This window comes from Oncorhynchus clarkii, chromosome 17 (genome assembly GCF_045791955.1).
Source record: "Oncorhynchus clarkii lewisi isolate Uvic-CL-2024 chromosome 17, UVic_Ocla_1.0, whole genome shotgun sequence".
Lineage (NCBI taxonomy): Eukaryota > Metazoa > Chordata > Actinopteri > Salmoniformes > Salmonidae > Oncorhynchus > Oncorhynchus clarkii.
In genome coordinates this window covers 22631477-22645897 of record NC_092163.1, presented here as the reverse complement: position 1 = coordinate 22645897, position 14421 = coordinate 22631477, and the positions used below count along the sequence as shown (strand labels likewise).

General features: G+C 41.3%; 1 protein-coding gene across 3 annotated transcripts in view; it reads left to right on the top strand.

Annotated features, from left to right (window-relative positions):
• Positions 1-3996, top strand: part of LOC139370547 (protein jagged-1b-like) — a 31172-nt gene extending 27176 nt beyond the window's left edge. For 2 of the 3 annotated variants that reach the window (XM_071110111.1, XM_071110110.1), the window contains exons 24-26: positions 127-258; positions 507-657; positions 949-3996. In XM_071110111.1, the coding sequence (XP_070966212.1) occupies positions 127-258; positions 507-657; positions 949-1490 (825 nt within the window). In that variant the 3' untranslated portion in view covers positions 1491-3996. The remainder of the gene's footprint in view (positions 1-126; positions 259-506; positions 658-948) is intronic. The other variant, XM_071110108.1, reaches the window with a different exon arrangement.
• Positions 3997-14421: the final 10425 nt, after the last annotated feature.

Here is a 14421-nt window from a genome sequence, read left to right as displayed (position 1 = left end):
TCACATCCAGTTTGGCAGTATTTCTTATACCTTGGTAAGACTAGGAGCAGTATACAGTTTTGGATAAACTGTGATTTTTGATACTTGTGAACTTATTCATTGAACCTTTCTGTGTGTGTGTGGCAGGGCTTGACTGTTGAGCACATCTGCGGTGAGCTAAGGAGTCTGTATGTGGTGAGGAACCTCTCGTCGGAGTACTCAGTGTCCATGACATGCGAGCCATCGGCCACCACCAACAACGAGATCAATGTAGCCATTGTAAGTACCTTTTTGGCTCAAATTTTGCCCTCAATTCCATGATTATCAAGAACAAGCAAATGGCAGTTTTGAAACATTAGTCACTTAGCAGACTCTTATCCTAAGAATAACTACCTTCGCACAAGGATTAATTTGTCCTGTTTCTCACAGTGTATACTTAATATTATTTTAATGCGATTTGGAAGTTAGTTTACATTGTTATTTTACTTGTATGAAGAACATAACTCAATTATTATTTATTTTTTTAGTCAACGGAGGACCCCAGACGAGGTAAGGCCCCTATCAAGGAGATCACGGACAAATTCATAGACCTGGTCAGCAAGCGAAACGGAAACAGCACTATCATCACAGCCATCGTTGAAGTCCGTGTCCAGAGGAGGCAGACCCACAACCCCAATGGTGAGAGCACAGGGCACAGGCAACCATTTATTGTTTTTGCAAAGACATTGACCTCCACTAGTGGTGGGATGGTTGTATGTACCTAGGTTTGAAAAATTACTGAATGTTTTCCAGAAATCCTGGTTGAAGGATTTGGGGAATTTTGCAGTTGAGAAGTGTTAATGGGAAGAGGGAGAATATCACATTGCTGCTGCTGTCAACTTCTGCTTAGAGTTTTTGATATCCGAGTCTCCCTCGTTTGTTCTAGTCTTCGATAACTGACGCCTTCCCTCCCTCCATTTCTCCTTCCAGCAGACTACTTGGTCCCCCTGCTGGTGTCCGTAGTCATCGTCATCTGGCTCCTGGCTGTGGCCTCTGCGTTTATCTGGTGCCTCAAGCGGCGCCGGAAGCCCAGCACCCACACGGGTGTCAACACCCAGTCGACGTCCCCTGCGACGACCGCCGAAGACACCAACAACGCAGTCAACAACGTGCGCGAGCAGCTCAACCAGATCAAAAACCCCATCGATAAACACGGTCCGACCAACGGCCTACCCCCAGTTAAAGAACACCCCAACCACTATCACTACGAGGACAAGAACTCTCTTATCAACGCCAAAATTAGAACAAACAACTCAGACGTGGGTAGCCACCATTCGGATGACGAGGAGTCTGAGAAGAGGCTTCAGAAGGCTAGGTTCCCCAGGCAGACGCCGTATACTCTAGTGGACCGGGAGGAGCGGAGCCCACAGCCACTCAGCACGGCCGGCAAACACCCCAACTGGACTAACAAACAGGACAACAGAGACTTGGAGTCGACGCAGAGCTTAAACCGAATGGAATTCATTGTATAGCGCACAGCTTGGCGACCTTGGCCCGACCACTTCAACCGGTTTATCATCGTTGGAAGGTCAGCTGAGGGGCGCTCCAAAGTTGTTGATACTGTTGTCATATTTTTGAATCAAAAAGTTGTGATTTACCCTTCACAAAGAAGACAAATTTCCATGTGTTTAATTTATGTTTCGACAAGCTGGCTCACACTGGCAATAACGGTTGGCTGTGGTTTGGCTGGATTTCCGGGTGCTGCGTTTGCTTGCAGTCTTTTGCAAAACCAGTTGACTTCGAGGCAGCACTTCTGTAAATAGAGATATCGATGTACGTGTAAGAACATCTCTACGTTGTTCGGTAAGCTGCTGTCGAAGGCTTTTTGCAAGCATTTTCCCGGTAGTCTTGTGTACGATGAATATTAATGTGGGTTTAGCCTCGTAACTGGTTTTGTAGTTGTACGCGCTTCCGCATCACCATACCACAGCAACTAACAAAAAATATTATTTATTTTTGTTTGGGGCAGGTTGAGTCTGTCAGCAGATGCTGCCGATATGAAGAATTTGTGTCAATGTAGAATGTTGTATAGATCTGTAAATATTTTTTTTTTTTTATTAATCATTGTTTATATTTGATTTATTAACTTAATAATCAAGAGCCTTAAAATATCATTCCTTTTATTTATATGCATTGTTTAGATTTGAAGGTTTGACAGCTTTGTAAGCTTACAACTTCCTTATTTTTGAAAATATTGTTTCAATATATACAGTCAGGTCCAAAAGTATTTGGACATTGAATATTTTTGTTTTGTACTGTGGATCTGAAGGTTAAAGTGCAGATGGTCGGTCAGCTTTAATTTGAGGATATTTTCACCGATACATTTTTTTTTTTTTTACATGGTCTCCCCATTTCAAGGAACCAAAAGCATTTGGACAAATCCACTTATGTGTATTAAAGTAGTTAAAAGTGTAGTATTTGATTCCTCATTCCTAGCATGCAATGACTACATCAAGGTTGTGACTCTACAAACTTGTTGGATGCGGTTACAGTTTATTTTGTTTCAGATTATTTTGTGCCCAATAGAATTGAGTGATAAGTAATGTCCCATGTGGCTCAGCAACGTGGTGCTTGCAACGCCAGAGTTGTGGTTTCGATTCCCATGAATGGACCAGTACAAAATAGTACGAAAAATGTATGCACTCACTACTGTAAGCCGCTCTGGTTAAGAACGTCTGCTAAATGAATTGAACGTTAATGTAATGTCATTTTGGAGTCACTTTTATTGTAAATAAGAATATAATATGTTTCTGAACACTACATTAATGTGGATGCTACTATGATTACAGATAATCCTGAATGAATCGTGAATAATGCTGAGTGAGAAAGTTGGAGGAACAAAGATCATACCCCAAGACATGCTGACCTTTCACCACTACCAATAATGGGAGAATAGCATCTTTCGGAAGGGTATGATGTTTATGCCTCAAACTTTCTCACTCAATTTTTCATGATTCATTCACGATTTTCTGTAATCATGGTAGCATCCACATTAATGGATGGAAACACCCTCAAATTAAAGCTGACAGTCTGTAATTTAACCTCAGTCATTGTATCATTTCAAATCTAAAGTGCTGGAGTACAGAACCAAAACATCAACAAAATGTTTCACTGTCCAAATACCTTTGGACCTCCACTTTGTTTCATAAATGCCAAAAGTGTTCTTGAAAGAATAGTTTATTTTTTAACAATTTGGATGGGCATTTTTGTCCCCCCAAAAAAACAAAACCTGTTTTTGTACGATGTCTGTTTGAAACCATTTCTATGGTAGTTTTTCCAGGACTCTTTTGTAAGTACTTCAATGTAAGTGGGATGGCAGAGGAAAGGACTACATCACATGGAGGATGATTTTGCTGCTGCAGGGTCATTTGAATCAACTAAATGTGGCAGACTCATTGCTTGCCAATTAAATACTTTTAAGGGAACAAAACTTTTTTTGTTGTTAGCTTGATGTTTGCATGTACAGCATAAAATGTGTCAAGGACAGTGGAAAATTATATTCCTAGATACTTTGGGGGAAAAAATTACTGTTTTTGATGTATTTGTGATTACTTTGCATATTATTTGCATATATGGTAATTAACTCTAATAAATGGTGGAATTGGTTTTGCGTGCCCTGGGTGGGTGGTGATTTCAGTGGAATGGTCTGCAATGAGCAAACTCGGGTCACCGGGCCATGCAAAACGAACTCAACCAATGAGATACTTGAAGAGAGGAGGTCCAATAAGAACACTGTAGAACTGTCATGTGACACACAGCCTTTCTAGATCTGAGACCACAAGGCTGTAAACTTTTAATAGAATTTTTAGTTTGCCCTTAAGATCATGATATAAGAGAAAGTATTTGTGTACATTTCACTTTAGTGCGTTAAGAACTTGAGAATTAAAGTATTTTGGGGGGGGGGGGGGGGCAGTTGTTCCTGGCAAGTCTTTGTTTTGTTTTGGAAAGTAATATTTATTAAAATATTTTGTACAGAAACGGATGAGTATGTGTTTTCCATTGCTTTCTGAGGCAAAGAGTCTGTCTGGTGGCAGAAGTCGGCGGGTGTAGACTAGACGACATGCCGGGTGAGCCGCATTTGCTGTTGAGTGTCAAACAATGACGACTTTGTCTGAAGCTCGACCATCCCTGTCCTCTCTCACACATGCACGAACAGTCTCAGCAGACCCGTGAGAGAGTTTAAAAGGCCTGTACACAGCCCTAACCTGCGTGGGAACAAGCCTGTCTTTCACCTAAATAAACAGCATGAGACACTTGCAAATGCATTTATAGAGGAATCACTCCAAATGGAAACAAACAAGCAAGCTTTTTCCTCCCACTTAACTTTGAGATTTGTCTCTACCTATTACACTGTGGTTGAAAAATGGGAAAGTAGCAATTGTGTGTTTTTTATTTAAGCAATAAGGCACAAGGGGTTGTGGTATATGGCCAATATACCACGGCTAAGGGCTGTTTTTTGGCGCAATGCGGCGTGCCTGGACACGGCCATTAGCCGTGGTATATGGCCAATATACCACGGCTAAGGGCTGTTTTTTGGCGCAATGCGGCGTGCCTGGACACAGCCATTAGCCGTGGTATATTGGCCATATACCGCAAACCCCCGAGGTGCCTTATTGCTATTATAAACTGGTTTCCAACGTAATTGGAGCGGAAACAAGAAACGTTTTGTCATATCCGTGGTATAAACTGATATACCACAACTGTCAGCCAATCAGCATTCAGGGCTCGAACCACCAAGTTTATAATTACAATTATACAAATTACACAAACTTTGTCATTGGGAGGAGAGTGATAGCCTACTTCTCATGCAAAATGGAGTCTGACACGAGTGAGTCTTCAGGATTTTGAGATTATTTGGGGTATAAGCAGAGAATGTGGATGTTTCGTCTTTTCGGGATTGCGACCTCCCCTGTTTTTATTATTTTGGGATGCAAAACTTCAGAGTTCATCATTCCCAACTCTCAAACTATGCCCTAAATGGCACGCTATTCCTTATATAGTGCACTATTGTTTGTATTGACCCTGTCTACTTAGTAGTGCACTTTATAGGGAACAGGGTGCCGTTTGGGATGCACACTCTCCACCACTGTGGTCTCTCAGCTGACACCCAGCCAACGAATGCCAATTCCTCTCTTCCTGGTTTCTCAGCCAATGGGAGACTCAGCAAAATGTGCTTTTATTGCCCCTGTCTCACTTTAAAGGGGGTGAGGTTTGTGGGTTGTTGGGTGTGTATGTGTGTCTTTGTTTATGCATATGCGTGTTTGTGTGTCTATTTATGCTGCTGGTGTATGTATGAACGGAAGCTCTATCAAAACATTAATTACACACCCTACCCTGTCTTGTCCTCGGTCCCTATAGTCTTGTATAAAACCCGAGACAACCCAATTGATCCCATTTCTGATATCGACATTGGGAAACCCATTTCATGGCTACTAGGTCATTAAATCAAAACCACTGTGTGTACTTTCCACAAGGTCGGTAGAAAGCGGATGTTTCTGGTTTTCAGACAGATTTTCAGCCCACGTGGGGACTCTGCTCAGGTAATTTTTTATGCTTGCTACATTAGGTTACACCAGGGTTTTTTTTTTTTTTTTTTTTTTTTTAACTGTGTAGAAATGAAAATGGACCTACAGTTTCTTGACTATGTCCAGCTTCCTAATAATCACCCAAATGAAAGCTAGACAGTCAGGTAGCAATGAAAAAAATAATAATAATATGGATAGATTTTGACGAGGAAATATAACCAATTCTCAATGCGGCCCTTTGGACCTCATTGAAGACTGAATGCGTCCCCCAGGGCAAAATGAGACATCACTGCATTTACCGAGGTAAAGTAGGTTTTATATCAGACATTCAACAGACATTCGCCGTTAGCCTATTTAAACCGAATACAAAAGGTACCGTACTGTGAAATGCTTACTTACAAGCCCTTAACCAACAATGCAGTTTTAAGAAAAATAAGAGTTAAGAAAATGTTTTTTACTAAATAAACTTCAGTAAAAAATAAAAGGGCAACAATAAAATAATAATGAGGCTATATACAGGGGGTACCACTACCGAGTCAACGTGTGGGGGTACAGGTTAGTCGAGGGAATTGTACATGTAGGTAGGGGTAAAGGGACTATGCGTAGATAATAAACTGCGAGTAGCAGCAGCTTCAAAAAAGTGGAGGGGGGGGGGTCAATGCAAATAGTCCGGGTAGCCATTTGATTAGCTGTTCAAGAGTCTTATGGTTTGGGGGTAGAAGCTGTTAAGAAGCCTTTTGGACCTAGACTTGGCACTCCAGTACCGCTTGCCGTGCGGTACCAGAGAGAACAGTATATGACTAGAGTGGCTGGAGTCTTTGATCATTTTTAGGGGCTTCCTCTGACACTGCCTGGTATAGAGGTCCTGAATGGCAGGAAGCTTGGCCCCAGTGATGTACTGTGCTGTAGCGCCTTGCGTTGGCGGCCGAGCAGTTGCCATACCATCATACCGAGTCAGGAAGCTCTCGATGGTTCAGCTTTATAACATTTTGAGGATCTGAGGACCCATGCTAAATCTTTTCAGTCTCCTGATGGGGAATAAGCATTGTCGTGCCCTCTTCACGACTGTCTTGGTGTGTTTGGACTATGATAATTTGTTGGTGATGTGGAAGGAATTTTAGGAATTTGAAGCTCTCAAGCTGCTCTACCACAGCCCCGTCGATGAGAATGGGGGCGTGCTTGGCCCTCCTTTTCCTGTAGTCCACGATCATCTCCTTTGTCTTGATCACATTGAGGGAGAGGTTGTTTTCCTGGCACCACACTTATAGGCTGTCTCATCATTGTTGGTGAACAGGCCTACCACCGTTGTGTCGTCAGCAAACTTAATGATGGTGTTGGCCATGCAGTCATGGGTGAACAGAGAGTATAGGAGGGGACTAAGCACACACCCCTGAAGGGCCCCCATGTTTGTTTGTTTTTTGTAGTTTTTTTGTGAATTTTACCCCCTTTTTCTCCCCAATTTCGTGGTATCCAATTGTTAGTAGCTACTATCTTGTCTCATCGCTACAACTCCCGTACGGGCTCGGGAGAGACGAAGGTTGAAAGTCATGCGTCATGAATATTGACCTGTTTAAAGGTCTTACATTGGCTATGGCGAGCGTGATCTCACAGTTGTCCTGAACAGCTGGTGCGCTCATGCATGCTTCAGTGTTGCTTGCCTCGAAGCGTGCATAGAAGTCATTTAGCTTGTCTGGTAGGCTTATGTCACTGGGCAGCTCGCGGATGGGCTTCCCTTTGTAGTCCGTAGTAGTTTGCAAACCCTGCCACATCCGACGGGCATCAGAGCCGGTGTAGTAGGATTGAATCTTAGTCCTGTATTTATGCTTTGCCTGTTTGATGGTTCGTCAGAGGGCACAGCGGGCTTTCTTATAAGCATCCGGTTTAGAGTCCCGCTCCTTGAAAGCGGCAGCTCTAACCTTTAGCTCAGTGCGGATGTTGCCTGTAATCCTTGTATTCTGGTTGGGGTATGTACGTACGGTCCCTGTGGGGACCACGTCATCGATGCACTTATTGATGAAGCCGGCAACTGATGTGGTATGCTCCTCAATGCCATCGGATGAGTCTCGGAACATATTCCAGTCTGTGCTAGCAAAACAGTCCTTTAGCTTAGCATCTGCATCTTCTGACCACTTCCGTATTGAGCAAGTCACTGGTACTTTCTGCTTAAATTTTTGCTTGTAAGCAGGAATCAGGAGGATAGAATTATGGTCAGATTTGCCAAATGAAGGGCGAGGGAGAGCTTTGTACCCATCTCTGTGCGTGGATTAAAGGTGGTCTAGAGTTTTTTTCCCCCTCTTGTTGCACAGGTGCGTCACCTGAGTGGGTTGATTCACTGATGTGGTTATCCTGTCTGGGTTGGCGCCCCCCCTTGGGTTGTGCCAATGGCGGAGATCTTTGTGGGCTATACTCAGCCTTGTCTCAGGATGGTAAGTTGGTGGTTGAAGATATCCCTCTAGTGGTGTGGGGGCTGTGCTTTGGCAAAGTGGGTGGGGTTATATCCTTCCTGTTTGGCCCTGTCCGGGGGTGTCCTCGGATGGGGCCACAGTGTCTCCTGACCCCTCCTGTCTCAGCCTCCAGTATTTATGCTGCAGTAGTTTATGTGTCGGGGGGCTGGGGTCAGTTTGTTATATCTGGAGTACTTCTCCTGTCCTAATCGGTGTCCTGTGTGAATCTAAGTGTGCGTTCTCTAATTCTCTCCTTCTCTCTTTCTTTCTCTCTCTCGGAGGACTTGAGCCCTAGGACCATGCCCCAGGACTACCTGACATGATGACTCCTTGCTGTCCCCAGTCCACCTGGCCGTGCTGCTGCTCCAGTTTCAACTGACCTGAGCCCTAGGACCATGCCCCAGGACTACCTGACATGACTCCTTGCTGTCCCCAGTCCACCTGACCGTGCTGCTGCTCCAGTTTCAACTGTTCTGCCTTATTATTATTTGACCATGCTGGTCATTTATGAACATTTGAACATCTTGGCCATGTTCTGTTATATTCTCCACCCGGCACAGCCAGAAGAGGACTGGCCACCCCACATAGCCTGGTTTCTTCCTAGGTTTTGGCCTTTCTAGGGAGTTTTTCCTAGCCACCGTGCTTCTACACCTGCATTGCTTGCTGTTTGGGGTTTTAGGCTGGGTTTCTGTACAGCACTTTGAGATATCAGCTGATGTACGAAGGGCTATATAAATAAATTTGATTTGATTTGATGTAACATGCTGGTAGAAATGAGGTAAAATGTATTTGTTTTTCTGCATTAAATTCCCCGGCCACTAGGTGCCCCGCCTCCGGATGAGCATTTTCTTGTTTGCTTATGGCTTTATTCTGCTCATTGAGTGCGGTCTAAGTGCCAGCATCAGTTTGTGGTGGTAAATAGACAGCTACGAAAAATATAGATGAAAACTCTCTTGGTAAATAGTGTGGTCTCCAGTTTATCATGAGATGAATGTCTCAGTAGGTAGGTTTCCATTCAATTGGCAACACATTTTCATGCAAACATTCTAAAATCTACATAAAGAAAATTTGCAAATTTTGTGTTTCCACCAAACGGACTAGTTGCATATAAAAATCAGTGCGTGATAACGTAGTGCACACAATTTACTTTATCGCTTAAGTTTTCATGTACCAAATAAAAATCTAAAGTTCAATGTGTTTCCATCGCATTTTCAACTCTACGGATAGTTTTGTAACGAAAACTGTTAAATAGCGTTAAATAGCAAATGTGCCTATTCTGGGCTTGGTACGTGCGCTCTAGGCAACAGTTTACAGATACAGGTAGTGTACATGATAAGATTATTATGGATTAGAGTGATACTTTTTGGGGGGGTCAAAAGTCAGTCAAGCATTGATCATCAAGTCAAGAGAAATGAGCATCAAGATCACCATGCACTTTCACTTTCACCAATCTGTAGCCTAATAAACTGCATGGTTTCCCGAGTCATAGTGGGAGGCCCACACAACATTTCATTGTGTGATTCCAACTTTACTTCTATATAATGGTTATTATATCAATATTTGCGCATTAAGGAGTTTCCAGACACAAAAAGATTCTACCATGTCGAGCAAAGGAATTATCTGTCGGCATTTATGAAATTGCACTGAAACTTTTTGCTTCCATTACAGCTGTCTGATTTTTTTTTTTTAAATGGCTTACTCACATAAAAACTGTGGATGTAAATGTGGTTAGTGATGTGGTTAATTTAATTTAAAAATTGTATTAATCTTTTAACTGCAATAACTTTCTTATTGATTGTTACAAAAACCTAAAATAAAATTTAAATGATGAGCAAACGCCTGGCCAACTTTTACAACCTTTAATTTGCATAAACAGTTAAGTGTTGATTTGATAAAAATAATCAAATCATATCAAATACATCTAAAACTCTTATCCTCAATCCATTTTTCATGGCTTGTCAAAGAAACATCAAAACAAGTGCAAATTATTGTAAAATGTCCAGCCTACTTTTACAACCTTTGATTTACATAAAAGTTTCGTTTTTATTTGAGAAATGTATTTAAATCTTGTTTTCAGAAAAAAGCATAAATTGTCATAGAAACATCAAAACAAGTGGTTTGATAGAAATAATCAAATCATATAAAATTGCCTCTAAATCTCTTATCTGCAACAAAAAAAAATAATGGATTGTCATAGAAACATCAAAAATAAATCAAAATTATTCAAACCCTCAATGGAACTGACGCACGTAATCATCCGCCTCAAAGGCCCTTATGGCAATTTCACTTTCACGCCAGCGAACTAAAACATTGGCTTGTGAATGATCCTTTGTAGTAATCAGAGGAATGGAAATTGTTGTCAACGTTTAAATAGGCTAATGGTGAAAGTCAGCTGAATGTCTGGTCTGTTTTACCTCGGTGGGTTACCGTTTGTGAGGAGCAAATGCTGTTGTGGCTGTATTACCAACCTGATAACCTCCGAGACCCTCATTTAGTATGATAGTTTACATTTTGTATTGTATGTAATCATTTGTGGATGTCCATCACCCATTTCATAGGATAAGTAACAAATTACAATTTTGATTATATGTTACGAAATTGCGAAACGTACAATGTCACAAATTTTCAAACATACTATATGTAATGTAAATAAAGATAAAAATATATTTTTTTTTTATGAATTTGCTGAAGGAATGATGTATTACGAATTCTAGCTGGGTGGCTAGATGGATAACGTTAGCTAGCTGGCAAAGGTTAGCTAGGTGAAGGGTTAAGGTTAGGGTTAAGTTTAGGAGTTATGTTAAAGGGTTAAGGTTAGGGGAAGGGTTAGCTAAAAGGGTTAAGGTTAGGGGAAGGGTTAGCTGAAAGGGTTCAGGTTAGGGATGGTTAGCTAACATGTAAATTGGAAAAAAGTTGTCAGTAGTTGAAAAGTTGCTAATTAGCTGAAATGCTAAAGTTGTCCTTGATGAGATTTGAACTCACAACCTTTGAGTTATATGCTTAACCCTCAACCCTGACCAATCACACTACTTTAGTTTTTTTGTCTTATGTAACCATACCTTACCTAACATATCATACTAATTTAAGAGTTCCGGATTTGATTTTACTATGTTACGTCTAGTCTATGAGACCAGGCTGATATTACAATACTTTAATTGTCACAGAAACCTGATTCTGGTATACTCAATTACAAGAGCAAAGCTGTTAAGATGCTCGACATGGCTGGCTTGATGATAAATTAGCTCCTTACATTTTGATTAGGACATCAAACTAAGTCACTTCTTCTTAGCAATGCTTTGGCTGAGAAAAGAGTGGGTTTGAAGTTGTTGAAGGAAAATGCCTACTCAGAAAGATGCACACACACACGAAAACCGCACCCCTCATAGAGCAGTCTGTGTTATGAAAACACAGTTGTGTGCGTGTGCATGGATTCATGTGCGCAAGTATGTGTGCACGATTGTGCGTGTGTGGCAGTACATACTGTATGACTCAATCTGGGACAGAGTGTGTGGGAACTGCAGGAGTCGGAGAGAGGAAAGACTCATGATGTCAACTCTCCCTCAGGCTGGAACTCACCCAGAAAGAGAGGGGAGGAGAGAGAAAGAGAGGGAGGGAGTCATAAACAGCAGACAATGACCATCCTCCCTGCCAATGACTGCTTTCAAAGCTTCTGTCTTCCACTTAGCATTTTAAATGTGATTTCACATGGTTTCACAAACACGCCCCCATATATTTTTCTAAGCGAGCATCTCTTTTCTTTGTTGGATGAATGAAGCTTGGATGTTGTGGTGTCATGTTATGGTTTTGTTATGGTAAAATGTCATGCTATGATGACTTGACTGACCTACATTTCGAAGTGTGGTATTACTGGACTGTATCTCACAGTGAGGTATAAATATTTCTGAAATTGATTACTGAAATGTAATTAAAGCTCACTAAACAAATCAGTAGTAACAATTTCAAACCTGCAAAGGTATCCAAAACCATATCAAAACAAAGGGTATGTCTGCAAAACACCACTTGAACATTGCCCCACAGTGTTGTTGAATGATAAGTATTGTAATTAAGATAAATACTTAATTATAAACTGAGTGGTTCGAACCCTGAATGCTGATTGGCTGACAGCTGTGGAATATCAGACCATGTATCACAGGTAGGAAAAAACGTTTATTTTGAATGATCTAATTACATTGGTAACCAGTTTATAATAGCAATAAGTCACATCGGGGGTTTGTGATATATGGCCAATATACCACGGATGAGGGCTGTGTCAAGGCACTCTGTGTCGTGTCGTATTTAAGAAAAGCCATTAGACGTGGTATATTGGCCATATATCACACCACCTAGGGCCTTATTGCTTAAATATACTTATTTTCATGTAGTGAATTAGACCATTTTAATATGATTTGGTTGTATGATTCAGATTATAAAACCCGTTCTAAAAGTTTCATTTTCTACTGGGTGTGAAATCAAAGGACATTTAGAAAAAAACTATAAAATAATATACGTCATCACCGTAGCAAGTATTACAGCTAAATCAACAGAAAGAAGGGGAAAATACATCAGGCAGTCATGGCTCATAAGGTCTCTTTCAAGTGAAAATGAGAGCTTTGGTTAAGGAGATGAGAACCTACAGGCAACATCAAAGCTATAGACCTCCGAGAATATCTTAAATGTTTGTTTTTAATGTATTATACATCTAGGGGGGCCAGTGAATCTACAGTATACAGACTCAGATTAAGTTTCGTCCTGGACTTTCAGAGGAGAATCTCCACTGCTTTTTCAGACCAGTATTTGTCTTAATCTGGTTTCCGGGAAACCAGCAGATATTGCAATGAGTAAGATGCAAGACTTCGACTTCGCTCCCACACAGTCACACACAGTATCTGCGCATGTGTACGGGTTCTCTTCTCGCTTTTAGAACATGGTAGCCACACGGGCAGTGGTGGGGGAAAAAATCCCAAAATTAAAGATAACTTAATAGAAAATGACTGAAGTAAAATATAAATCAAATAGTGAAGTACAGATACCCCCCCAAAAACGACTTAAAGATGCACAACTTTTGTATAATTTCAGCCAGTCGTTTTGAAAGTGGTGTTCACGAACCAAAACGGGTCACCATTTTTTGTGAACTATGTCATCCAATTGTGTACTACCTCATCCATTTCATGTGATATGTTACGAATTTCGCAATTTGTATGATATAATATGAATTTTCCAATATGTGTGATATAGCATACAAATTTTGCAATTAGTGTGATGTTTCAAATCCAAATTGTGTGAATTTGTTGTGCTTAAGATTCCGGATTGCATCTTTAAGTAGTACTTGAAAGTATTTTTACTGAAGTACATTACACCACGGGACCAATACCGTAGAGAAGTTTGAGCTTCGAGCTTTAATGCTCCTTGTTGTTGCGGAAATTGACCCACTATGCTGTTACATTCTGCATCTACGTCATATCGCTGACTCTACCTTTAAATGTGCTTGACATTTAAATAGTCAGGAACTAACTAAATTACTATCTAAATGAGTTAAATGTCTTATTTGTGATTCCTATAGCTTTCTATAGCTGTAGCCTGTTGTTCAAATCAAATTTATTTATATAGCCCTTCGTACATCAGCTGATATCTCAAAGTGCTGTACAGAAACCCAGCCTAAAACCCCAAACAGCAAGCAATGCAGGTGTAGAAGCACGGTGGCTAGGAAAAACTCCCTAGAAAGGCCAAAACCTAGGAAGAAACCTAGAGAGGAACCAGGCTATGTGGGGTGGCCAGTCCTCTTCTGGCTGTGCCGGGTGGAGATTATAACAGAACATGGCCAAGATGTTCAAATGTTCATAAATGACCAGCATGGTCGAATAATAATAAGGCAGAACAGTTGAAACTGGAGCAGCAGCACAGTCAGGTGGACTGTGGACAGCAAGGAGTCATCATGTCAGGTGTTCCTGGGACATGGTCCTAGGGCTCAGGTCCTCCGAGAGAGAGAAAGAAAGAGAGAATTAGAGAGAGCATATGTGGGATGGCTAGTCCTTGTTGTTTGTCATTAACGTGTTTGTGGGAGGCAATATCAGTAACATGTGGAATAATAACCTGCTATTAGAGTCTCTGGCGACTACATACCTGCCATAGGTGTGGATAAGTCAAGCCTTGTCTTGGGTCATTGATTGAGTGTTTTTTTCTAATTTGGGAGACTTTGAGAGGTTCTGGACCGGTTCCGACTGACTGATTTTGTCGCTCTGTGAATGTTTTAGGGTGCCATGCCTTTTAGTGCCAAAAAAGCCCAATCTGTCTGCTCTCCACTCTCACTCTCTCAGTGGAAATGACTTGATGTGTCAGGTTTCAGACATCACATTTGCATAGGGTGTGATGTGTCATTTTCGGGCCTTTCCACACAAGGAACTATTTCCTGTGCCTGTGAAACTCAGCTGTCCTTG